The sequence below is a fragment of the Helicoverpa zea genome, chromosome 31, assembly GCF_022581195.2.
Source record: "Helicoverpa zea isolate HzStark_Cry1AcR chromosome 31, ilHelZeax1.1, whole genome shotgun sequence".
Taxonomy (NCBI): domain Eukaryota; kingdom Metazoa; phylum Arthropoda; class Insecta; order Lepidoptera; family Noctuidae; genus Helicoverpa; species Helicoverpa zea.
The window spans coordinates 5,988,896-6,014,972 of NC_061482.1; the positions used below are offsets into that span (position 1 = coordinate 5,988,896).

The 26,077-nt window shown below is 36.5% G+C and overlaps 1 protein-coding gene across 11 annotated transcripts in view; it reads right to left on the minus strand.

Annotated features, from left to right (window-relative positions):
• Positions 1–25,005, minus strand: part of LOC124644801 (coiled-coil domain-containing protein AGAP005037) — a 300,925-nt gene extending 275,920 nt beyond the window's left edge. For 6 of the 11 annotated variants that reach the window (XM_047184375.1, XM_047184380.1, XM_047184376.1 and 3 more), the window contains exons 1-2: positions 24,477–25,005; positions 6,451–8,271 (exon numbers count right to left, since the gene is read on the minus strand). In XM_047184375.1, coding sequence (XP_047040331.1) covers positions 6,451–8,230 — 1,780 coding nt within the window. In that variant the 5' untranslated portion in view covers positions 8,231–8,271; positions 24,477–25,005. The remainder of the gene's footprint in view (positions 1–6,450; positions 8,272–24,476) is intronic. The other 5 variants (XR_006986113.1, XR_006986114.1, XM_047184379.1 and 2 more) reach the window with 2 other exon arrangements.
• Between the last annotated feature and the right edge of the window lie 1,072 nt (positions 25,006–26,077).

Below are 26,077 nucleotides of genomic sequence, written 5' to 3' on the forward strand. Positions count from 1 at the left end.
TCAATGAATGTAGTTACGTCGTCAGTTCAATCGCGACGTGTCAGGAACGCATTCTCTGAATGGCCGAACTATACCATTTTAAAGAGTATGTATATACTCAACTACTAAAAAAGTTAAGAGGCTTAAATCGGTCCCGTTTGCCCATAATATGTGAATCTCTTTTTAAAAAGAGGTATGTTTGATATATTTTTCTCTGTTATAAAAGTTACCTAATCATGTTTCTACAACTAACAAAATAAGGCTTATATCATGAACTTTCAGGTAACCAAGTTGTATTTTGATCCGTTTTGTATTTACTGAGAAAAATTGACATCCTTGGCGCCAAAAATTCCAATTCGTCCTCTTAACATGTATATGCATTGTTATTTACTAAATTAGTTATACCAATTCTTGGAGAACTTTTTGGTCATACTACTACGCACGCAAATATCGCGCCGCGCGCCGCTCGACTCCAAACAACCTAACGAAACTACGGAAAAAGCCGACAATACACGAAGTCTTAATACTTTGAGTTACGGTCTATTTGAATTTGTTTTGACTGTACAGGGTTAATATGACAACAATTTACGATGTTTTAAATATTTTTGGAATAAAAAATTACCTATATTAAAAATGATATAAATTGATTCAGTAAACGATTCTGAACAAACTAATTTCAGGATGTGCGTTAATTAAGTTACATGTTGTATAAAATACAATTTATTGATTTTAGGAATATGCTTTACCTTTCAAACCCAATGTCGTTTGTCCTTGTCCTAGGCCTAAGTAGTTTATCCTGCTCAGTTCTTCAACATTTTGTGAAAAAGCAAGCCAACATTATCTGCACATTTATTTTGTTTATTTTTCATCCGCGTCCATATATAATTACTTGCAGTAGCTGGTGACAAAAACTATTCAATTTAACTATCTAGCTATCTAAGCTCTCCTTACTCCTTCTACTTTTGAACCATCATTTTAAAAAAAATACGAAAAAAATCTCGAATGTAAAACTTTATGCCCTAGGAAAATTATTTTGAACTCGATTGATTGAACAGTTTTTGAATAATTCAATAGAATATTGGTTTTACTAAGTTTGTAATGTAAACGTAATTGCAATATTTTTTTGTTACATAATTTATAATCTTTAACGTGTTTGCTTTCATATTAAAAAGAGTTATTAAAATCACAAATAAAAAAATACATAATCCAAGATTACCACCGAAAACCCAACAAAAATAACTTATCTAGTTTATCCACCTATTAGGTATGGGCTGTGCTCAGGAAACTACGGAACTCTACACTGAGCATGGTCCGGCACGCTCTTGATCGGTTTTTATATTATGTCAGAGATAGAACAATGGGAGGTTTTCATTTCCACAATTAATAACATTTATTCCCAAGAAAATGACAAGCCTGTTAATCCTACATATGTATATATTGATATGTTGGTACATTAATTGTTGATTTAGTCAAGACTATTGTTCAACTAAGAGGACTTAAAAATAGCTCATGGCTCTCGTAAAACATCATTCGTGTTAGTCATCCAACGAACATCTTTGATGTTTTAGAAGATCCTTGTAGCATGCCAGCGAAGATGTTCGTCATCTTCCCTTCACAATGGAGGAACACCGCGAGACTGGACACCGAGGACTGCACTGCCCACGATTATTTTATGAGATGCTGATACTCGTAGATATGAAATGATTCTACCGTGTCAGCCTCACATTAAAGATTGTGTTGCATTATCCAACGAAACAACATGTCAGCGAGGAAGTTCGTCATCTTCCCTTCACAATGGAGGAACACCGCCAGACTGGACACCAAGGACTGCACTGCACACAATATAGTGCACGCGATTGTTTTATGTCCCGCTAACACGCGACGATGATTCTACCGTGTCAGCCTCACATAAAAGATTGTTCTGCATTATCCAACGAAACAGAAGAAGACGGCAAGATATAGTAAGACAACATATCCTTAGCATTTGTTTACTTTCAATGTCTGTGTGTGTATGTGCATTTTGTGACGAATTATTTTGCAGGTACCTTCACAATAGTTTTTAGGGTAAATATAATTCTATGTAAGTAATCATTAAAGCACTACTAATATTATGATCCTAAAAATATTACTTTTTTTGCATTCCACAATGTATAGAGTAGGTGTTAGAAATTTGGCTTAGGGTCAATTCCCACTGAAAGAGCAGCGGCCGGCAGCGGCCGGCAGCGGCCGTAATTGCAAGGGATTGAGCGCGAGCGCGGCGTGTTCTTACGGCCGCTGCTGGCCGCTGCTCTTTCAGTGGGAATTGACCCTTAGAGCTAGGTACAATTTTGCTGAAATAAAATAAAACTTACCTACAACTAAAATAACAATTATTAAATGTATAAAGAAAAAAAAAATGACTTAATTGTATGTTCTTTCGTTTTGATCTTGATTAACAATATTTGTCTATAGTAATTTGTTATAATTAACCTGTATTTTCTTTTTCTTTTGTACATCTGCTTTTTCGTATATGGTTTGAAAAAAAAATGTATTTGGTTTTTATGTCACTTTTTGATTTTTATATTATGTTATTGTCAACTAAATGGTCACACAAATGTATGTACAAAGGCCTCCTCAATCTATTAAAGTCAATTACTAGTGATCGAATAGCTGTAAGCGATTTTGTTTTTATACCTTGTAGTAGTATGTAGGTAATTCTGGTAATTATAACGAGTAGTGTCATTAAACACGTGTTACACAAACACAATTTCACGATCGTATACAATACTAGCTTCTGCCAGCGGTTTCACCCGCATTCCGTGGGAACTACTTCCCGTACCGGGATAAAAAGTAGCCTATAGCCTTTCTCGATAAATGGGCTATCCAACACTGAAAGAAATTTTCAAATCGACCAGTAGTTCCTGAGATTAGCGCGTTCAAACAAACAAGCAAACAAACTCTTCAGCTTTATAATATTAGTATAGATAATATTATACATACAATAAAGTGGGTGGTGTATTTTTGCTGTTTTAGCAAAGCTTTATTTCTCCTATAGGTTATTTAGGCGAGCAAATGGAGCACTCCAAAATTACTCCCGTTGGTAAGTACACGCTAAGAGAGGACAAGTTGGTAACATTAAAATGTTTCAACCTTTTACGTGAGACTTGGATAGCGGACAGGTCTTAAGTAATAATTAATGCCAACAAACAAGGTACTGTAGATGAAGTATTTGTTCACTTAAGTGCAGTAAAAGCTTTCTAGTTTGTGTCGTGGCTGGAGGAATAAATTATTTATCACGATACAATTACAATATTCGGAAAATATTGATAACTGTTTTGGCTCTATTACGGAACTCAGTACAGTAAATGGCCCTTAGTACAATTTCGAAAGTAAAAAAATAATAATAAAACACAAGTGTTAGTTTTTGTAAATAAGTGCGTGTAGTCACGAGATATACTTAAATACTAACTTCCGCTCGCGTTTTCAGTGTTTACCTAGAGAACTGCTTCCCGCATGTGGATAACTAATAAAATGAAATACATGATCAATCTGTTGTGTATGTCACAGTTAATCTATTATCGTTATAAACTTATAACTCAAACAATGATTTTTATAGCTTCATATGAAAGCCAAATACCAGTTAACAAACTTTGACTGAAACTGCTCAGATTGACTCCCACTGTTGGTCCCGTCAAAGTCACGAACAGACGCCGTCTGACGAGCGAAATTGTAATTCCACAAATAGTGGAATTCCCAGAGCCACAAATTGAGCAAAACCTATGCATGGAATTGATAAAGGAACTCTGAGATTTTAGTTGAACACATTGTCATACCGATATTTAATAATGAATTTTCTAAACTTTAGTCTGTATAATAAAAACTTACAACTCCCTTTTTATCGTCCCACTGCTGGGCACAGGCCTCCTCTCACACGGAGAAGGATTGAGTATTAATCACCACGCTTGCTCAATGCGGGTTGGTGATTTCAGACTTAATACGTTTACTTTAGCATCTCATAATTTTATATCTCAGCTTATTTTAATGATTCATACTGAGTTTGATACTCTTGACAGCCCTAGCTTATAAGATCATAAGATCGTGAAATGAACATTAATTTAATAGTTCAATTAACACTACGCTAAGACCCAGCTTACTGCAATTATTACAAGAATCGCAAATAATATTAAAACTTAAAACGGATTGCAAATATTGCATAAAAGGCATACGGCTTATTGGAAAAATGAATAATTCATTTGGCTGATTTTAAGTACATGTTTGTTTAAATGAATCGTCGATTTATAGACGTGTATGTGTGTAAATTAATGGCACCTTATGAAAATATTTGCCTATTTAAGCAAGAGGGTGTTGATCAGAGAAAGTCCGTAAGGCGTCGTCCTTATTGCGTCACTTCATATCGATTGAGATACTCGCCTTGAATTTTGACAGTTCAGTATTAATCATTTTACTCTACGACGTTACAATTTAATTTATATTAACTCTTTAACTGTTTAAAATATAAAGATTTATTACTACAGGCTTTATGCGACGTGCAATGTGCACGCTACAAGCGAAGTGGCGCGATACAACCACCGCTGCAACACGTTGCGAGCGAAGTGAAGCGAATAATTTGGGTAAGCCGATAAGTAACGAAGTGGTTATAATATTCAGGATATTTCTGAACGCTACGACGGCTGGGTTCCTGTTACGAATAAAGGTTTTTAATTTATTTACTTTTAATGATGTAGGTTCTTTGGTTAATTCTTTTTATGCATCACTAGCCGTTTCCCGCGGTTTCACTCGCGTCCCGTGGGAGCTACTGCTCGCACCGGGATAAAATATAGCCTATGTTACTCGCAGATAATATAGCTTTCTAATGGTGAAAGAATATTTAAAATCGGTCCAGTAGTTTTTGAGTTTATCCATTACAAGCAAACAAACAAACAAAGTTTTCCTCTTTATAATATTAGTATAGATTTATTTGTCAGCATCGAAAAATGTGTTCTACTTATAATGACGAAAATATTCTTACTTATTCATTTGCCTACCATCTATCAAGGCACTGTGTAAAACAACTATTTTACATCTGCAAAAAGATACCCCAGTAAGTATAAAAACATGGATATCAAACTGAAAATAAATGGAAAGTATTATAACTGGTTTGACTGCACTTTTCGCGGCAAACAAATGCTATCTGACAGACATGTGGCCCAAACCAATTTAACTCCAGCGGGCTCGTTCAATCAAAACAGTTAAAAATATATTGGAAATCATCTATGGGAAGCGGGTTCCGCAGTCATTACTAATATTTTAATATAGCCTGCTACTGACGAAGTATTTTTTTTTTATTTGTATAATTTTCTAGTCTTAAATTCTATCATTATTAGCGTATGTTGGTTAAGGCGAGGAATTGGTCAACAATAATTCCATAACCGGCACGCGCATCTAAGGCGCCAAAAGGGGTCGGAGCGTCTGAGCGGGGCGAGGATAACAATACGCGCGCTAGCTTATAACTAAAAGTCGTAAGCGACAAAATGGTTTTGTAATTTTAATATTTAGAAATGATAATTTAATAAAAATTCCTACTACCATTTTAAAGAGTATGTATATACTCAACTACTAAAAAAGTTAAGAGGCTTAAATCGGTCCCGTTTGCCCATAATATGTGAATCTCTTTTTAAAAAGAGGTATGTTTGATATATTTTTCTCTGTTATAAAAGTTACCTAATCATGTTTCTACAACTAACAAAATAAGGCTTATATCATGAACTTTCAGGTAACCAAGTTGTATTTTGATCCGTTTTGTATTTACTGAGAAAAATTGACATCCTTGGCGCCAAAAATTCCAATTCGTCCTCTTAACCTGTAATTGGCGACTGTGTAAGTCCTGGTTATAACAGAAATTGTACTCTAAGCTTTATCTACACAGAAGCTGTTGGTAAACCCTTTAATAAATAAATAAATAAACGCAAACAAAAGCCAAGCGACTTCACTTTTAATAAATAGACTATTGCTTATCTCGGATTTTTTTAATCACGATTTTAATCTTTGCTGTAATGTTATTATTAGGTAACACCTTGTAAAGTGATTCGATAGTACAGTTAATATATGTATTCTTATCTTTACTAATATTATAAAGCTGAAGAGTTTGTTTGTTTATTTATTTGAACTCGATAATAACAGGAACTAGGTCCGATATGAAAAATGTTTCCAGTGTTACACATCCCATTTATCTTGAGAGGCTGTAAGGTATAAAAGTAGTTCCAGGGATTGAACACGGGATAAACCGCTGGTAGGAGCTAGTATTTTTTGTGCCATATTTTATAAGACAATTTTTCGACAATGTTGAAAATGATCAGTTCAGTTTTATGAAAGGACCCCTGAAAAGTATAACATGTATCTAACTTTCGACTGTCGCAACAATAAAAAATGGTGTATCGTTTAAAATTGAAGAACAAAGCTACACACGGAGTTTAAAAAAAAGTGAACGCTTACCTTTCTGTGGGTTGGTCTGCAATATTCTCTGTATTTCGCCAGCTTCGGACCCGCTCTCAGACTCTGAGCACAGCGAATGTCCAGCACTCGTGGTGTAAAGGCTTTTTTTATCTATCGCGATTTTTCTGCCGACACCACCAACACTAGTGGTCCGCACTGGTGGTCTGGGAGGCACTCTTGAGGATAATGCACTCACTTTGTTGTTAGCTGGCGGTCTATTTTGCACTTTCACATCACTAAACTTTACCTCACCATCACATTTAACACCATTCACAGTTTTTCCATAGCGATCTTCAAAACTAACACGTTTTAACTGCCCTGCATTTTGATTATCCTGAGGAATCGTTCCACGATAATAAATCGGCATTTTCTGATCTTGAAGTAATAAAGGCGACGTCGTTCTGGCAGTAAGTTTTTCGGGGTGACGGTAGATGATCTCTGGATCGTCGAAAGTAGTTCGAGTTTTGATAAAAGTATCCGTCCGCCTTTCCGGAGCGCCTCTGTTAAATGGCACGGAAGTGTAAATTGGCTGGTTCATAGAGTAACTTTTCAAATCGTTCCCACGCGGCAAACTGCAACTTCTAGGCTCTATCACATAAGAAAATGAGTTTGGTGTACTGCAGTTAGGATTACCAGAAGTTTTTAATCTTAAAGGACTTTTCAAAGAGGACGTCAAAGACTGTTTAGTAAGGTACTCGTCTTCTTTTTGCTTCAACTCTTTTAACTTCTGCCAGTAAAATGCTTCAACTTTTTGCCTCGTTTTCTCTTTATCAATCGATTCCTGTTTCGAATTTTCCTGGAGAGTAGGCGTCATCCTTTGACTATACTCCGATCTGGGTGACGATGGCGATTTGGTACGAAGGCTCGATCTGCTCAAGGAATTCCTTTTCTCTTCTGTTTCAATCATAATCTTTCGCACATGTTCATATGGTGACACAGTTTTCGGCATATTCGGAATTTTGTGGTTTATTGGCATTGGCGATGTTGGGGCCGAGTAGTTGTAAGGTTTAGTAATGGTTTCTTGTTTCTTATAAGAATTCCTTGGTTGTCTTCCTTGTTCGTTTTCTTTATTATTATTGTCAAAAGACAAACTGCGAGCTCTCGTAGGCATGATTGTTCGTACCTCCGCTTCCTTCTTCGGCGATATCAAAAATTTGGTACTCACTCTTTTTATTTCTGCTCCTACTGAAGCTGGATTTGCCTGTGCCTGTGATGCTCTGTAAATTTCAATTTCATCGAACGGCGATATTTTATCAGTTAGCTTCTCCAATGAATGATAATAAACGTCCGGATATTGAGTGTTATCGAATTTATTTTCTTGATTAGTATTTTCTTTAGGTGAATGCGGGGAGTTCGCCATTTCGTTATATGGTTTCGGTGGTACTTGAGGTCTTGCTGCGTAGTTGGTGTATGCAAAACTTTCTACTTCCGAAACTCCATTGACATCAATCGATTTATTTTTTGTACTTTCCGAAACAAGTGTACTACTTGAAGAGTGATGACTTGATACGTCGTTGCTTTGCGTTTCGTTATCACTCTGAGGACGATTTGTTGTTAAATTTTCATATATACGCTCACTATCTTCCAGTCCTTGGCCATTTTTATCGGATCTTATCGATCGAGGATTCTGATATTGATTGCCTTTAGAAAATTCTGGGGCACTCTTTGCATTGGATTGTGCATCTTTATTTGCATTTTTTTCTTTTGATTTGTGCGAAAAAAATAGGTTCGGAAATAGTTTGCGAAAACTGCCGGCACGCTTTTTATTATTTTCCGCCATTTTCGAATGATTCTTGATTTCAATACTTCAATGTGCTTGCCCTGGAAATAAAATGTAACGTTAAGTATTATACAGAGAAGTAAATACTCAAAATTGGCCGCTTAACAAACGCTAAGACTAAATTAATTTCCAAGTCTTGTTGCTCGAAAATTCACGAAGTAGTTCTAATTAAATTGAGATCTGTATATGTATCGTAGATTGCTCGACTGTCTACCTTATTGGTCTAGATAGAAAGTCAAACCTATCTTAATTATTAAATTTAAACTTTTGCCCACGACTTCCTTCGCGTGGAGTAGTTACTATTCTTGTATTTTATTTTTTATTATTAATAATATTTAATAGCTGCTTCGATGATTGCGGTTAAGTCGAACCTTCTTTTATCAAGTCTATCAACATATTAACCATTATTTTCTTATTTTCCTAAGTATAAACTCTTGTGCTATAAACCAACATTTCAAAATGAGAACAAAATTATTTTAACAATCAAGCTTTCTAGGTTTATATGGGACTTTAGATTTCATAAGCGACTATCCATTCCATTCCACCCATCCATTTCCGTTTCAATATATATAATTATTGGCTGGCGTCTGTCTAGGTATCCAAACTGTGTGGTATCGGAATCTCATTTCCTGAAGTGTCCGAGACTTCAAGTTCGCCGCTAGTGTTGATTTTGCAATAATATACTTAGTATCCAAGTTCGATAGACAGCCAACAGAAATTTCCATGATTTTCACTTGACCTAAATGCTATCAGAGCATTATTAAATGAAGGCGATAACCAACTTAAAATGTGGCCTATTTTGTAATAGTTTGACCTGAACTCGGATCATCATTGGCCACAGAGCATCTTGGACAGATGATTGTTGCAGTGCTTGTCTATGCGGTTATTAGTGCCGCAAGCACTTTCTTTTATGACTAAATAAAGATAAGATACTCGGATAAAGCTGAGCATACTAATTCTTAAATAAAGGGACCTACATGGGATAGGAGTTTCTATGACCTTTCAAATAATTAACTTGTCCTAGTTTCGTTAGTTTCATTCATTATGGTTAACTTTTCAATTATTTTTTTTTTGTTTAAAATCTGAAGGGAGCATTTTATATTGAAAAAGTAAGGTTTAGAGATTTTATACCAAATGCAAATCGACCAAAACTGCAGACTTTCGATATGTCACAAACAAAATCGATGAAGTAGTTTCGCGCACTTTCTTACAAGTTATAGATGGAGTTACTGGACCTACAGTGCGTGCATCGACGACATAGGTACACATGCACTCCGCTAGATGGCGCGAACGACTAATCGAAATCGAATGCACCGTTCCCAATATTCAATCTATCTCTTGATTTGCTTATTAGGGATTAAATTTGACGGTAGCCCCATACTTGTTATGTCATTGATTCCTATCTGTAGTAAGGGAAACAACGGACAAAACGAATATTGGAAGTGACCGTTAATTGTGGTAAGGTTCAGTGCAAGAGCAGACTAAGTAACCAACTTGCTTGCTAATGATTTTTTATCACGTTGTCTAACGAGATTTAGTTCACAGAGCGAAACTTAAATTAAAAGCTACTGCACCTAGACCAAAGAAAAGCTAGAATCGCCGATTATATTGCTACCTAGAGACTAGACTACAAAGATCGATGTCCAATCAATGGTTGGAAGTATGCCAACCCAATTTCCTATACTTAAGACATTAAAGAATTGTGAAATACAAAGGTCAGATCTATGTTACGAACGATCTATAACTATGTATCTTTAATATTATCCTTACCACAGTATTATTGAAATACGAAGGTAAGTGAAATGTTTCATATAACATTTTTGAGTTATTAAGAACCCGTGGAATCTACGAGAGTCCTCACATAGAAATACCTAAGTACATGAATGAAAATCGTCGCATTATAATGGTAACTACGATAAACTGCCTCGTTAGTGTAGTCGTCGCATAGCTCGACTGCTGTGCTCGGTATCGGTTTTTGAATATATAAATATGTGAAATCACTATGTGGGTTTTAAGACAAAAGGAGCCCGAAGTATGAAAGTTGGGGATAGATTAAGTGATATAATCCATGCCTCGAACAGCACATAAGTTTCTTTGATTGCTGTCCCACCGGGCTAGAGTGAAGTGTGTAGTGTTTGCGCGAATGCTTGTATGATTTAACATAATACGTATTAAATTACGTCCTGCACAGCTATCTAAACTGCGAGATGTTTCATAGCCGACAATCAGTCTGGGACGGTAGTACGGCTCCTTAACCGTTCGTATGCCGGTAATTATAAGACAATCGAAAATCAATTGTGGATACAACAGGTTAACTCAATGCTGTATACATAATTTCTGAGTATCAGCTCATGACTAGGAACCTCAGTTTCAAGTTGTTGACAATAGCTAACCCCGCATTAATGGACTTTGATGAAGGGCGATTACAGCCATTGTTGCAGTAAGGTCAATATTGCCATAATCGTACACTGACAAATTGATCACTGTTGAAATACGATTTTCGTGTTAAATCTATGTATATCAAAATGAAACCCGGTTTGTCACGACATAACATGAAAACAGCTTGACCGATTTGGCTGAAAATTAGAGGGGAGGTAACTTAGACCCGGGAGAAGTGGTTTTAGAATAGTTTTTGTCACCATCCAGCTACGGGACGCGGGTGGAACCGCGGGCGAAAGCTAGTTGAGGATAAATTGATTTTGTTTTATTTGAGGGTATCACACATAAATTGTAATAGCTAAAAATATAAATATTTCAGCATTATTCTGAATTCCAGCCTAATGTTTTAGTAAAGACGTTCGATCAATATTGGATACGAGGTGCGCATACACGATTATTTATCAGCTGTTCGCCAGTTTAATAATTTATTATTTCAATAATATTGAGTGCTCACGGAATGGGCTGTGCAATCGATAAAAAAGCATCCTGTTTTGCACCTAAGCTTTAGTTTAAATAGCAAGCAAAACAGACAGAAAGAAGACAGATGCAGGACTTTCATAGCACTTTCTTTAAAAGACATTTCAAAGTAACAGAAAAAGATAAAACTTGTGAACATAAAAACTAAAGAAACGTCGAGACACCGACTTCTACAGCCATTATTGTAGCAAATATTTATTTTTTTCTCTTTTGTTCTTTTACGGGTAGAACGAGTGTAACCAGAGTGTCAGGAATTATGCTCCTTAGCTGTGCAAAAGATAATTTCTAATATGGAATATTATATTCCAACGCTAATGAATCTCGAATTAAATTTTAAATCCTGGTCGTAATGCGATATCGGAATAAGAAAAATTAAAAGGCTGTGGGCGGTTAGTAATTAATAATACCCTACTTCCACGTCGTGTAATATGCTTGTTTGTTTTTTCATCGTTGTATTAGATATTGCCCTTTTATTTTTCTCGTTAGCACAGCGTAAACACGTGTCTAATGTATAACACTATTCACGAGTAAAATGCATTGTAAAGAACTAAAGAAAACTGATTCAATACTAGTTACAAATAATGACAAAGTACATACATAGAAATGACATGAAAATACAGTACAGAAATCATGTTATTTTAAAAGTTATAACGATACAAGAAAAAATAGTAGACAAATACAGGTTCACACATTCACACATTCTTGTTTCGAAAGGTCTGTTACCGTAAAACACTTTCGAAAGGCCTGTTAACTAATACAAATTAAATAACCCTATACTTAGTAAGCCTATTAAAATAGCCATGAAACCAATATTTAATAGCTCCACGTTTTAATTTTTTTCTGAAGACCGTGAATCAGAATTTGCTCGTACCCTCAAATTGTAGGTACTTACCAACTTTTTAGGAACATTTATCTATACCGAGCATCCGCCTCAAGCGGCGTTTGTTAGCCAAGCTTAAAGAACCTATCGAATTAAAACAAATTGTATTTTCCGCAAAATCCTAGAACAAAAACGTTTATTCTTACAAATAGTTTCCCGCTCTAAGATACGATTGTAAAACCACAGATCGACCGCGCAGCTAGATATCCTATAGCCCTATTGAGATCATCATACTTTTCGTTGTTTGGTACCTATAATATCAAATAAGTTGTGGGTAGTAAGTGAAGGTAGGTAGGTGAAGTGGTAGGTAGGGAAGTTGCATCCACTAGACATCGACTTCTCGGCCGACGCATCTAAAATTGCTTTCTTTTTTTTTCTTTTTAGTGTTTTCTTCTTATCAAATTACAATTCCAAGTGCAAACATCTACTACCCACATGTGAGATTTATACATATGTAGATAAGTTTTTGACCCAATTTTAAATATTTTATTTTTTTAGTTATCTTTAATTTTTATTTTTCTTGGTTATTAGTTTTAAGTACAGTTAAGTATCAAGTTATAAAGATAGTTACATATGTATATTAGATTTAAGTGTCCGCACTATTAAAGTATTATATTTTTAAGTTAATAGTTTAGCATTCCCCAGACAAACCGTGTAAACGGTTTTGTGGAGCATAGATTTATAGCATAGATTGTAAGAAAACGTGTTTGTGATAATAAATAAATAAATGCATAAATAACTGACATCTATTCAAGACTTGACTTTGACTTGTCTTCTAATCAGTGCTACTGAAATAGGGGGAGTGATTATCATTCATTTTAAACGTAATACAGATGAAAATAAGGTGATAAAACGAAAAGCCCTGGAAGTTTTCAAAAGTTCGCGTGACTACCTACATGAGTCAAATATAATCCATTGTACAGTATAACATGATGCAATCCCTATTATACTTCAGCATGTTAAAACATATTACATAGATTAGGTTAGGGTAGCTACATTGTTAGTTTGAAGAACTCTCGTCTTAAACCTTTGTTTTAGGCATGCTTAGGAAATTCTAACTCTGCGTCATGAAGATTTAATTTCAACCACAACGTGTCTGTAATATATGAAACTTTTGAGCCCGTTCTGTATTGATTGACTGGGTGCGCTAAATAAACGCCTTTGGGTTTCAGGGTTCCTCGCATTATTTAACTTGCACAAATATTTTATAAGAATAAGGAACTTTGTCGAACACGTTTTATTTTTTGAGTCAAACGTACTTGCTTCGTAATCTTTTGACCTAGTTAAGTAGCTACCCAATGCGGGTAGTAGATTCTGTTTGATTTCAAGCATTTTTTTTTTTTGTTAATTGACTTTTGTTTAATGATATCTCTCTCATGCTTAGTTAATAAAACACATTCATTGTATCAAAGATGACTTTTATTCAAGACAGCTGATTTTATCATGGGAGCATTGACCCTTATGTGACACCCGTGACCCATGCATAATTACTTTAATATAGAGAGGAAGACATCAGAGAACGGAACCCTCAGCCAAGGTTCGTACAGCACGTTGTACCTACCAAAGATGACTTTTATTCTAAAGACAGTTGATTTTGTTGAGCATTGACCCTTATGTACTTTACCTATGTAGAATTACATAATATAGATATAGGAAGACATCAGACAGCACGGTACCCTCAGTCACAAGATTCGTTTAGCACTCGTCCTCTTTTTATGTAATTCCTGTTTTTTATCGCGACGATCTGGCCATAGCTTGCATTGATAAGAAATATCTACGGCTTATCTGAAAGGCGCGTCTGATACTCCGGGCAAATAAGGTCACCCCGGTTTATAAGTACATGGTTTTTATCTCACATACGGCTTTTTGTATGTAAAGGGTCAGTTAACCGTTAGCGTAAACATATACGATTTTACTCGTTAAGTAGTAAGAATAATTTAAAACTTAAAGGGCCGTCTTTCAAAAGGTAATACATCTATCTATGACCCAAATCTAAACTCCAGAAAAGATCTAGTAGTTAGACTATCTATTCATGGAATATAAGATCATTTGAAACCTATTTATATTTGTAGACAGAACAGTTAAATTCTTCTTCAATCTGTACCATAGTGTAAGTAGGTTAACTGTTGAGCAAACCTAATTTCGGTGGGAAACTCTTGAACCAAGATTTTGGCAAATAAGATTGATCGGGTAAGCTAAAACCTAGAAAAAAAACTTTAGATATTTGAGATACCTACTAGCTATTTCTTATCTGAGCCTACTAGCTGTCACCTACACATTTAAAGAGCAACCGTCTTACCACAAAAACTTTTAAACGTCTGTTGAACACTTGTTTAAAAAATAGACAGATTATGACGACCTAAGGGCCGTTTTGCAGCCACACATTTTTTTAACAAGTGTTCAACCGATGTTTAAGTTTTTGTAGTATGGCTGCAAGAGTTTTATAAAATGCAAGAGTACAGCAATCGTAGGTACCTATGTCAGACGAAATGAATGGCATCCGGGCTATGCCCTGAATTTCATCGGGATGTAGCTATGCAATCTATTTAAAGTGGGATACGGTCTATACCTTCTATGAATAAATCTATGTACATTCAGAAGCGAAATGTTGAGATATCTTTGAAGGAGACAAAGATTGGTGGGCCATTTTGTTGGAGTTCTTATAGGAATCCACTCGCAGGCTAGTGGCGCTAGGGGAACAGCTCGAATCTGACTAAGGTAAACGTACCAATAGTCGTCGGATTTCGGAAATCACTGACTTTAGCGCTACTGTGTGTTAAATATTCAATAGAAAATTAAAATTTTTGCATGACGTGATAGAGTATTTATTCGTTATTCTAAATAACTAATGTTTTTTAAATAATTTTGATGGGTTTATATACTTATTAAGGTAAAAGTAAAAAAAGGGCGATTTGTACCAATAGTCGTCTGATTTGTACGGATACTCGTCAAATATTCCCAGTGCTCGTCAACTTTTAATGCTAATGTAAACTCTCTGTTCTTGAACATAAAGTTCAAGTTATGTACATTTTTTTGTGCTTGAATTTGTTAAGCATACTTGTGCTTTTGAAACATTAGGTAGGTAGATAGATAAAAAACCAAATGCCTATTTAGAATAGCAGGTCATAATCTGTTAGAAGAGCAGGTATTCAATAAAACAGATAGTTGCATTTTAATTTATATTCCTATCTATCAAACGCTTGGAATCACAAAATCAGTCTATAAAATATATGTTATATTTCTTAATCATAATAACCATGCAGTCATGTGCATATGAAGCACGAGTAAAATAATTACTATTTAAATATTTAAATTGTAAAATAAAATAATTAGTATTCACAAAAAATAAAAGCCACATTCATTTATATAGCTTTCCGCGAAATAATTACTAACATTCATAAATATGTAGGTAAGGTTGTCATTCATCAAAACTTCTGAACTGCTTAGCGCATGCTAAGTACGATTTGCAAAAATCTCTATAGACAGTTCAAACTGTTTTAAAGGTATCAATAAAAAAAAATATGATTAGGTACAACTAACCGTTCAAACCCAATAATAATAATATCTAATAAGCCCCGCAGAGCATCTGAAGCGGATGACGGGGAGTAGCGACCCCGCGGGGCTATATATCCGAGTGCTCCAGGGAGAGAATACTGTCCCCCATCTCCGGCCTGCCGGAGTGAAGCATGACGGGGGATAGGTCTCCCGCCTCTTGGCTTGCCTTCATTGGCCGACCAGAGTGGAGTCGCTAGAGCAGGGTTAGCAGCCCTGCTCGGAGGGTAGGTGCCTCGTAGTAAGTGGCGAGTGGGCCGGTGATGCTGGACCCACAGGGAGCGCGTGATCTGCGTTTAAAGTCCGCCGAGGTATTCTCACCCTTCAGCTGCTCATGTGCCTGTTGCCCTCTTGTTGCGATTTAGCGACTGATTCCCGGGGGCCCAGTAAGTGAGGTGGCGAGTCTCCACCTGCTATTTTTACATGTATTTAATACATTGTCATCGGCAGGTGCCTTAGTTCCCGTAGTTTCCCCATTCCTAGTCCATTAGCAACCCATCACAATAGCCCAAGTAGTTTTCATCCATAGTTAGCAATAGTTTAGCACAGAACCGTGGACTGTCCTTGGGTACATTTCTATATATAGTGTGTACAGGAAAAATCGTCGGTTTTGTGTCACCATTTCATTAAAGTTGTCTCAGAAAGGCTTCAGCGTGTTGGCTTCAGCGTGTTGGCTTCGGCCCCACGTTCACCTCCCAAAAATCCGGGTCTCTATAGTCCCGAGGTCTGGTAGAGACATACAAAATATCGAATAATTAATTAACTTCAATATTAAAATTGTAGACTTCAATGCGTCCGTATCTTGGCTACGCTTCGGTGATCTATTTGGAAAAACCGAAGGGTTTGTATGTGCAATTATGGACGAAGTTATCTTGACGAATAACTACCGGAGGTATATTATGAAAGACGAGACGGTTGACATATGACGGGCATGTCACCATCCGGGTGAGTCTATCAGGCATATTATATTATTATCTGGTTGTTCTTGTTTGGCTAACGCCAAGATCATCCACCAGCAGCTTGCTCTTCAATACAAACTTGTAGATCTTAAGGTACCGTACTACAGGTACTCCGGCTGGCCGGAGTGAAGCATGACGGGGGATAGGTCTCCCGCCTCTGGCTTGCCTTCATTGGCCGTCCACAGTGGAGTCGCTAGAGCAGGGTTAGTAGCCTGGCTCGGAGGGTAGGTACCTCGTGGTAAGTGACGATTGGATGCTGGACCTGCAGGGAGCGCGTGATCTGCGTTTAAAGTCCGCCGAGGTAACCTCACCCTTCAGCCGCTCATGTATCTATTGCCCTCTTGTTGCTATTCAGTGACTGATTCCCGGGGGCCCAGTAAGTGAGCTGGCGAGCCCCACCTGCCATTTTAACATGTATTTTATACATTGTCATCGGCAAGTGCCATAGTTCGTCATCATCACCATCCTCCGAGCCTTTTTTCCCATCTATGTTGGGGTCGGCTTCCAGTCTAACCGGATTCAGCTGAGTACCAGTGCTTTACAAGAAGCGACTGCCTATCTGACCTCCTCAACCCAGTTACCCAGGCAACCCAATACCCCTTGGTTAGACTGGTGTCAGACTTACTGGCTTCTGACTACCCGTAATGACTGCCAAGGATGTTCAATGACAGCCGGGACCTACAGTTTAACGTGCCTTCCGAAACACAGTCATGGGTGTCAATGGAGGATATATTTAGAAAGTACATACAAACTTAGAAAAGTTGCATTGGTACTTGCCAGACCTGGAATCGAACCCGCGCCCTCATACTTGAGAGGTTGATTCTTTGAAAGCCAGGCCACCACGACTTTTTTTCCAGGTGCCATAGTGCATATAGTTTCCTATATCCTAATCCACTAACATCCCAACGCAAATAGCCGAAGTAGTTTTCCTCCATAGTTAGCAATAGTTTAGCACAGAACCGGGAATTGTCCTTGGGTTCATTTCTTTAGTATATATATACAGGGATAATCGTCGGTTTTGTGTCACCATTTCATTAAAGTTGTCTCAAAAGGGCGTTTTAAATTTTCTTGCTGCATCTGATGTTGTGTGTGGCCCCTTGAATTTACAGCTTTTATGACTTTTAAAAGGCCTCTTGCTTGTAGTTTCTTTCATATATGATCTGCTATTAAAATTACGATCATGCTATCACTAAATACAGACAATTTTAAATAAAAAAATCTTACTTAAGATTACTCTTTACCCATCAATATCGAATACGACAAGCAAAGAAGTGACAGCGATGGAAGCTATGTCATCTTAGTTTTAAAACTGATTTTAATATTTTTTGCGTCAAAACTAGTTGAATGACATAATTTTTATACAGGCGCTATTAAGGCACGTTAGGAAGACGCGGTACGATACGCGTGACGACATGCAGTTATTTCGAACAAAAAGCCTAGTGTAAGAACAGTCGATTTTTGCTTGCCACAAATTGTAATCCAAGCGTAGTAGAAACAAAGGCTAGTGCTAGACCTACTTGTACCCAAAGCGGTAAATCTTAATCGAATGGCGGAGGCCTACAGCGGCCAATATATACCTAAAAAAAACACTCGTAGAAAGTGCATACTTATAGAAAACAGGGGATTTAACCATTAAGAAACATATGAATTGAATCGAATAACATGACTGTGTACGTGTATCTAGAACCAGCAGAGTAAAATTTACCCCTAAGAAAAAGCTTAAAAGAAACGCAGTTTCATGAACAATGTAGTCTAAACCTTAAATATGTTCGTTCTAGACAGTTATCAATTTTGTAAAAGTCCCGATATTAGCTATGTATTCGCATTTTGTACTGTAAAACACAAAATATCCTCATTATGACGAGTTTAGGTGCAACTTTTGAGCATGTCCCAGTAGTCGTCATAATAATTGTAAAATTGACGGGTTTTGGGTCAAATGGGAGTTTTATAGTACCAATAGATGTCACATTAAAAAAATATATCTTTTATGTTAAAAGTATTCCAAATTGCATATTACATCGTTAGCAAATAAACTTAACTATCTAATTAAACAAAGAAACATACCACAGACCCCACTGGAGTTATGTAAATCAAAACACAAAACCACGTGCTGAGTTTCACTTTTGACAGCTGAACTTCACGAAAAAACGATTTTGTTAGGGCACACACATTTCAAATAACATATCTTAGAAGCTGTGACTATTAAAACCCCGTATTGTTATTTCAATTGTGCAGTATATTATCAACAATATGTTGATATATAAACCGGCCCATTTTAAGTTGAGTAGAAAAAAATAATAAAAGTTTTAAGATTAACTGACGACTATTGGGGCATGACGACTTCACCCGCGTTTACCTTATGTCTGTATAGTGGCATACACACACAGTTTATTTTGTAAGGTGATGGTTATGAAACCTATGTTTAGAACACCGGATATTTTTCATGTAGCCAGGATTTTTTTTTTTTTCAAATAAAATTTGCAATTTTAAGCCTATTGAATATCAATGGGAAGCCTATATTTAACAATGGATGGCCTATAACTGAGATGATGAGGAACAGTTTTGGGAGTGACAGAACTTATTTTGGTTCAGTTAATAGTCACATGTTTCTGCATCAAAACGGTAACGAAAAACCGAAAAAGAAATACCGGAATGCAGACTCGAAAAAAATGTTTCAACTTTATCTGACCTCCCAGAACGGAAGTCTGCTGAAAACCGTACCTATATAGGATACGAGCAATGATGGGTTTGCTCCCGTGGAGTGATAATAGTCAAATATATTGTTAATAGCAATAAAGGAACCTTCTGTAGGTCTGTAAGTCGGTCGTGCAATCCTGTTGTTTGATCTACGATTGATTGCATCACGGTAAAATAAATAATACAACCTCTAACAGTACCTACTGGAAGATTAAGTAATAAAAAATGTTTTTTTTTTTACTTTATTTTACGTTGTTTTTATTTTCAACCTATTCATTACCCATACCACCCTTACGTGTTTATTAGTCCGCTGATATGCCTATTAACACAAGTACCGCAGGTATCATAATACAATACTTAATTACATGCATAAAATGATTCCCCCAGGCATCGAATAAAACTGCTGCCACATAAAGGGTTCATGAAAGCGTAAAATAAACACATAGCTACGCAACAGCCTACCGCACAATGTTCAATCATGCCTGATGTATAATCCCATGGTGGGCATTTAATCCGTACATATCCAGAACGTCGGCCAATTCAGGTTATCGGTAGGTACTTAGGATTATCCATTCAGCATTCAACTATTATTGCTCCCAATGAAATGGCCACTTCTAGATACCTATTCATCCTTTACAGCTTCATCCGATCGATGCAAGAATATTGCTGCAATTAATTATCAATAGCTGCATGTGGAGGTATGAAATCGTCGTTTATTGGAAGACTCAAATGATGATTTATTTTTGTATGATAATAATGATATCTTCTAAGCCTTTCGAGCAAGGAGGGTGCTCTCTTAAATCACCCAGATGCGTGGAACACATTATGTGCACAATGTTATGTTTTTCCGTAAAATTGTGTCTATCTAGTTATCTTGGACTACGACCACACACAATGGTCTAATGTCTTTGAAGTCAATAAGTTAAAAATCAGCAAACCATTAGCATCCATCCATCCTCGAGAAGTTAAAAGGAAATTATACCAAAGTAGATAAAGCACCATAATTACATGGGTTCTTAACCAAAATAACAATGACAGAAGAATACAAACTATAATATCATTAACATTAAATTGAATATGACTCGCAAGGTCAAATCTATCATTTATTCGTATTTAATTACAAACTAATAACTTTTTAACGATCTAGCCTACCTAGGCGACCTTCTAAGATTGTGAACTAAGTGACCACTTTACGCAGATAAATAAATAGTTAAGTAATGAGTTCTAGTTATCATCATCATTGTGGAACGTATCTTGGATACTAATCGATGAGGGTGACGGCATATAACAAGGCTTCAGGGATATCTTTTCCTTTCTTTTTTTGGTATGGCATCTCGCAGTTCAGCCTAGGAGACCGCGTACTGCTTAACCGGACTTTCGAAAGGCCCGAACGGAAATACTTTAAACTATATAAAATAAAATAGAAGTTTTAAAGAGCCACACAGATAGATGTGTTTTTTATCGTTTTTTAGATTACCTAGTTTTTTTACTTAGCCACGCTGCTTTTAAAATACTAAGTTAGTTCAAGGACCGGCCAATTTTTGCAACTTGTAACTTTTATGCCGAGTTACAAAGTTTAACATGGATCAAATGGTTCTGTGTGTTGAAAAGACAGAAATAGGTGACTACATGAAATACTTAGATAAAAAAGAGTCACACTACTGTATACCTGCATAGTATCAAGTATTTATTAAAATTTAATAAACTGCAATAGCTGCTAGCGATTTGGCTGCCGCAGCGATAAAAAATATATTTTTGCTTTAAAACTTTTATATTTTGTGTTTGGAAAGCGGTTTATTGGTTTTTATGTTTATGAATCTTTTTATTGTTTCGCTTGGGTATTATACCTTTGGACATATGTACTTGTTTTCCCTAAATGGGACATTAAACCGTCAACGTTTCATTGTAGGTGTGTAAGTATATTGTATTCAGAAGATCGTTCCGATTGTCGTGTCGCGAACATAGGTACTTAATTATAATATTGCGAATAGATACAACCCATTTTTCCTAAGTAGGTAGGTAGGTATTGGGCATACAACATTGCAATTTCATTCATATATTCGAGATAATGGACCAATACGATGTTTACGTGTAAAGTTCAATGTCAAAGGAAAGACCTCATCTAAATATAGATCTGTACGAGTGTCATCATGAGTGACGTAATGGCATACATTTTGAGTAGGTGCCTTCTCAATAGTATTTAATTTATCTATATTTATGTATTTTGAAAATCTTTTACCTAATCACAGGTCCGCATTAGGACTAAAGATTTGCCTACATGTGAAAATATAACACGTAGTTTTCTATTCATTTTTGATTCGTATGTCTTTTAAAAAAAGTTAAGTGTGACAACCAGTCTTAACAAGGGTTATTGAGTTGCCCGGGTAACTGTGTTGAAGAGGTGAGACAGGCATTCGTGCCTTGTAAAACACTGGTACCCAGCTACATTAGGTTACACGGGAAGCCGACCCCAACATAGTTGGGAAAAGGTTCGGGAAATGACGAGTCCGATTAACAGCCCCGGATCTTCAATTTTTATTAGGCGGGGCAAAATCTGCAAAATGCCGCCCCGCCTACCTACTTATGTTTATTTTCACCTTTATCATCCATATAATTTTAGCTATCAATATGTTGGCAGGCAGGGCCGTCTCTAGCTCATGCAGCGCCTGGGTGCAATCATCACCCAAGCGCCACCTATGTATTGAAGTACTTAGAGTAGTTACAAGAAATATAAATAAGAACGTTCGAACGAAGTGCACTATTTGGTAGGTAGGACTTTAAATGTGTGCAATTGTAAAAAGTAAATGTAAGTAAATGTGTGCAATTGTAAAAAGTAGCGCGAGCGAAGCGAGCGCGCAAATTTTTTAATTTGGGACACAAAAAGTTAATTAGTTTTAAAAAGCGCTGTAACAAGCAGGCGGAAGTGCAAACTATTTTTGTTTTTGAGGACTCCATAAATATAGCTTTTTTTACTACATTTGACTTATAAAAGGTAAGGCAGCGTGGACTTGACTTATGAAATCATCAAGGCAATGCATGTATAATATTGCGCGAGCGAAGCGAGCGCGAAATTTTTTAAATTATTTGTTTGAAGACTCACAAATTAAACTGGGAATTATGTACAAATAAAAAGAAAACGTGATTAGAGACCGAATCAATGACCGACGACCAAGTCAATAAAAATAATAAACAATCAGAAAAACAGCCGCGTTGTCATTTAGCCGCGAGCGTAGCGAGCAAGAATTTTTTCACGTTGTTTAGTTGGAGGATGTTAAAAGTAAAAAATAATCAAAATGATCAATCAAACAAAGCGAAGGCGACTTTTTTAGGAACTTTGCTTGTCAGTATCGTGATACAATGTGGAACTTCCTTATCGGGTGTAATTTCATCGAAATTTCCTGGTGGTGGGGCGTCCCGCGACCGACCGACCCTGCACCATAGGTTAAGATGGCGCTGTAGGTAACCATTACAGTAATCTGTGATGTAGGATTTAAAATAAAAATAAATATATGCGATAAGCGTTCCTGGCTCATAGATGATCGCAAATAATTTTTAATCAGTTTTAGTTTTCTAAAACTTCGCCTCCTGAATAATAAATGTTCGTGCAGTCGTGCAGGGTATGATATGGCCATGAAATTGCTGTACTTGTGCTATTATTTATTCCGTGGTCAAAGTTAAATAAATGATGAGTTATCCATTAGTCTGTGAACTGTGAATTTGGCAGCCGCCTGATTTTGCCGCCCCCTGAACTTGCCGCCCGGGGCACAGGCCCCGGCCTGCCCCCCCCTAGATCCGGGGCTGCCGATTAAGCAGTACACGGCCTCCTAGGCTGAACTGTGAGATGCCATACCAAAAAAAAAGGGAAATGACGATGAAACCAATAGCTAGAAGGTTTAGGTAGGTACCGTTTGAATACATAGGTGCAATTAACTACCTGCTACGTGACTAAAGATTTATTACTTTTGACTATAGTTCGGCCATTCAGAGAATGCGTTCCTGACACGTCGCGATTGAACTGACGACGTAACTTTGCAATGGCGTTGCAGTTACGATAAAAATATTTTTGCTGGTTGTTTACCGTTTTAACAATTGAGGAGCATTAAAACAACATTATTATATCAATAATCAATGAATGTAGTTACGTCGTCAGTTCAATCGCGACGTGTCAGGAACGCATTCTCTGAATGGCCGAACTATAACCTACCAATTACGTGCAGCCTTCAAAGATTTCGTGTCTAGGCTACCTACCTACTAAAATTACCATTTTACGAATAGTAGAATTACTAATAGATTCGTGTGCTATGTAAAAGTAGGTCCTGCTTAGCAAGCAAGCAAGTTATTAGGTGTACATACCTTATTTATTGCGTCACTACCAAGTCAGAGCAAATACCAATTTCAAGCATATAAATCTACCAATATCAAGCACGCATACAAACTTTAGTAGTAAAGGTAAAAGTGGAAATAATATTGATATTTTTTCCCCGAAAGATATGTCTCTTTACTCTCTAATCGGGAAACTACGAAACTCTACACTGAGCGTGGCCCGACACGCTCTTGGCCGGTTTTTATTCCTAGATAATGGCACGGAACCCTTGGTGTGTCGACATGGACTTGGCTGGCTTTTTTCTTCTACAAACCATGGTAAGAACGACAATACGTAAGTATGTACCTACTTCCCTAACTATAGTTAACTACGTAAAGAGCCTAATACCAGGTTGATTGGTATTATAGGTGCCTCAGTACATAGGTGGCGAGTTATTCAATATTACCTACCTAGTCTGACGTCACTCTTACAAGGACCTGCTGATATGGTGAGAAGAGACCACAGAATACCTACCTAAGTACCTATATGTCAACGCGATAAACTAACGACATACTTAGAAGTTAATTAAACGAGCGAGCGGCTGAAGTAGCCAGTTGGGATTAAACCGTCATAAACCTAAATTAGGTCACACTTACATTAGGTAGGTTCCTATAAATAAGGGGGAGTCTAATGGTACCTACGTAGCTTCTAATATAGGTGTAGGTACTACCTAACTCTACCTTAAAAAAAGTTTCGTAGTAGAGAGGTATGTAATGCGCCGTCAATGTCTGGCTGAAACGAGACCTAGGTGGGTAGAAACCTATATATAGTATTTACCTCATACTAGTACTTAGATAATTACTTAATAATTAAATAAACATATAGTACCGACTTATGAACAAGCCTTTACATAAAGAAATAATAAAAGTTCAAACTTACTTCAAAAGTTATGTTACGTTCGTTTTCCTTCGAAACAACATTCAGACTTAATCACATTTTTGAACAAACACAAGAAATACTTGTTATTACACAAGTTCACGTTATAACAACAGAAACCATTGTTATCCGAAACATGACTCATGCTGCAGAAAATATTCCTGTAGAGGTAGAGACCACTTGAATTTGCCGCTAATAAGTCATACTAAGTAATATCACTTCAACTGGTACATGCTTGTCTTGTCCTTACTGTCATTCACATTACCACACAGACACACATCGTTATTAAAGTTATTCAAATTTTATTTCAAAATCCGAAACAACACTGAACACAAGTAAATCACAACTTGGACTAAACTTTACTAACTTAGATTAAGTACATAGATAACTTCCAACAGTTGCTTAACAACTTCGTAATATCTTCGTATTCGAATTTAATGTTGAATTATTATATTATGTCGTACTTCTGGCCGGAAACGGACCGTCTGCTGTGTTTAATGATAGTCAACAATAAAAAATAACCTTTTACGCTTAGTGTTCAACTTCATAGCTAAAGCATTTTTTGTAAAACGAAGGCCATACAAACGTGTGGTAGAGTAAGCCTTTATACACAATACGATAGAGTTGATTTTACTAATTATTGGAAGACGCTCTTTGCCGCGTTCCGTTTTACCAAATTCCAATTGGAATTATTAGGTACGCGCCGATTAAATACCTTATATGGTATTGACAACTGACACTTTTTCATATTTTTATATAAACTGCAAAAAACCTTTAAAAACATTTCAAAAACATTCTGTTTAGGTACGCGCCTCCTAAATACGTATTAAAATATGGTTGAGTATTGAATAATGTTATTTTTATAAAGTACAGTGTTTCAAATACACAATTAAGGAATCTTAGATATTATTCTTTGTGTTATATTACTCTACAGGTGGATTAAAGTAGCAATTTTTTATATAAAATCCAGAGGTTGTATTAGCGCCCTCTATCGCAATTGCAGTAAAACTCGTCTGCTTGGCAGCGGCAGTGCCTTAGTAGTTCGACTCTAAATACATAGATGGCACTACACTAAATCACTGTAGAAGAACATTGATTTTTTAGAAATGCTTGACCCAAGAAGCTAACGTTGTGACTGGAGACTAAGGGAAATCAGGGTTGCTATACATATGTATAAGTGGGCCGGCATTATTCGGCACAACTGGGCGATAAAATCGAATTATATACGTTATATGTCGATGAAAGTTTCGGGAGGTGGCCACTCGGCTTTGATGCACGTATAATACACTGGACCGGGCAACATCGGGACAGCATTAATCAGCAAGCCGGGTGGTAAAATCGAATAAATATAAAGAAAAAGTCGTGGTTGCCCAGTGGGTAAAGAACCAACTTTTTTAAGTACCTAGCTACCTACTATGATTTTACTTGGGTAAATTCTGTCCTCAGGTGTATTCACAAAAATAACCATGTCAATATAACCAATACTGCATTGCTTGTGTGACTTGTATTTGTTAATGACTAATAAAAATTCTATAAAATAACAAATTACTGGCAGCATTTGCAAAAAAAAGGAAACTTGCAATACACCATCTCGAAAGAAGGGT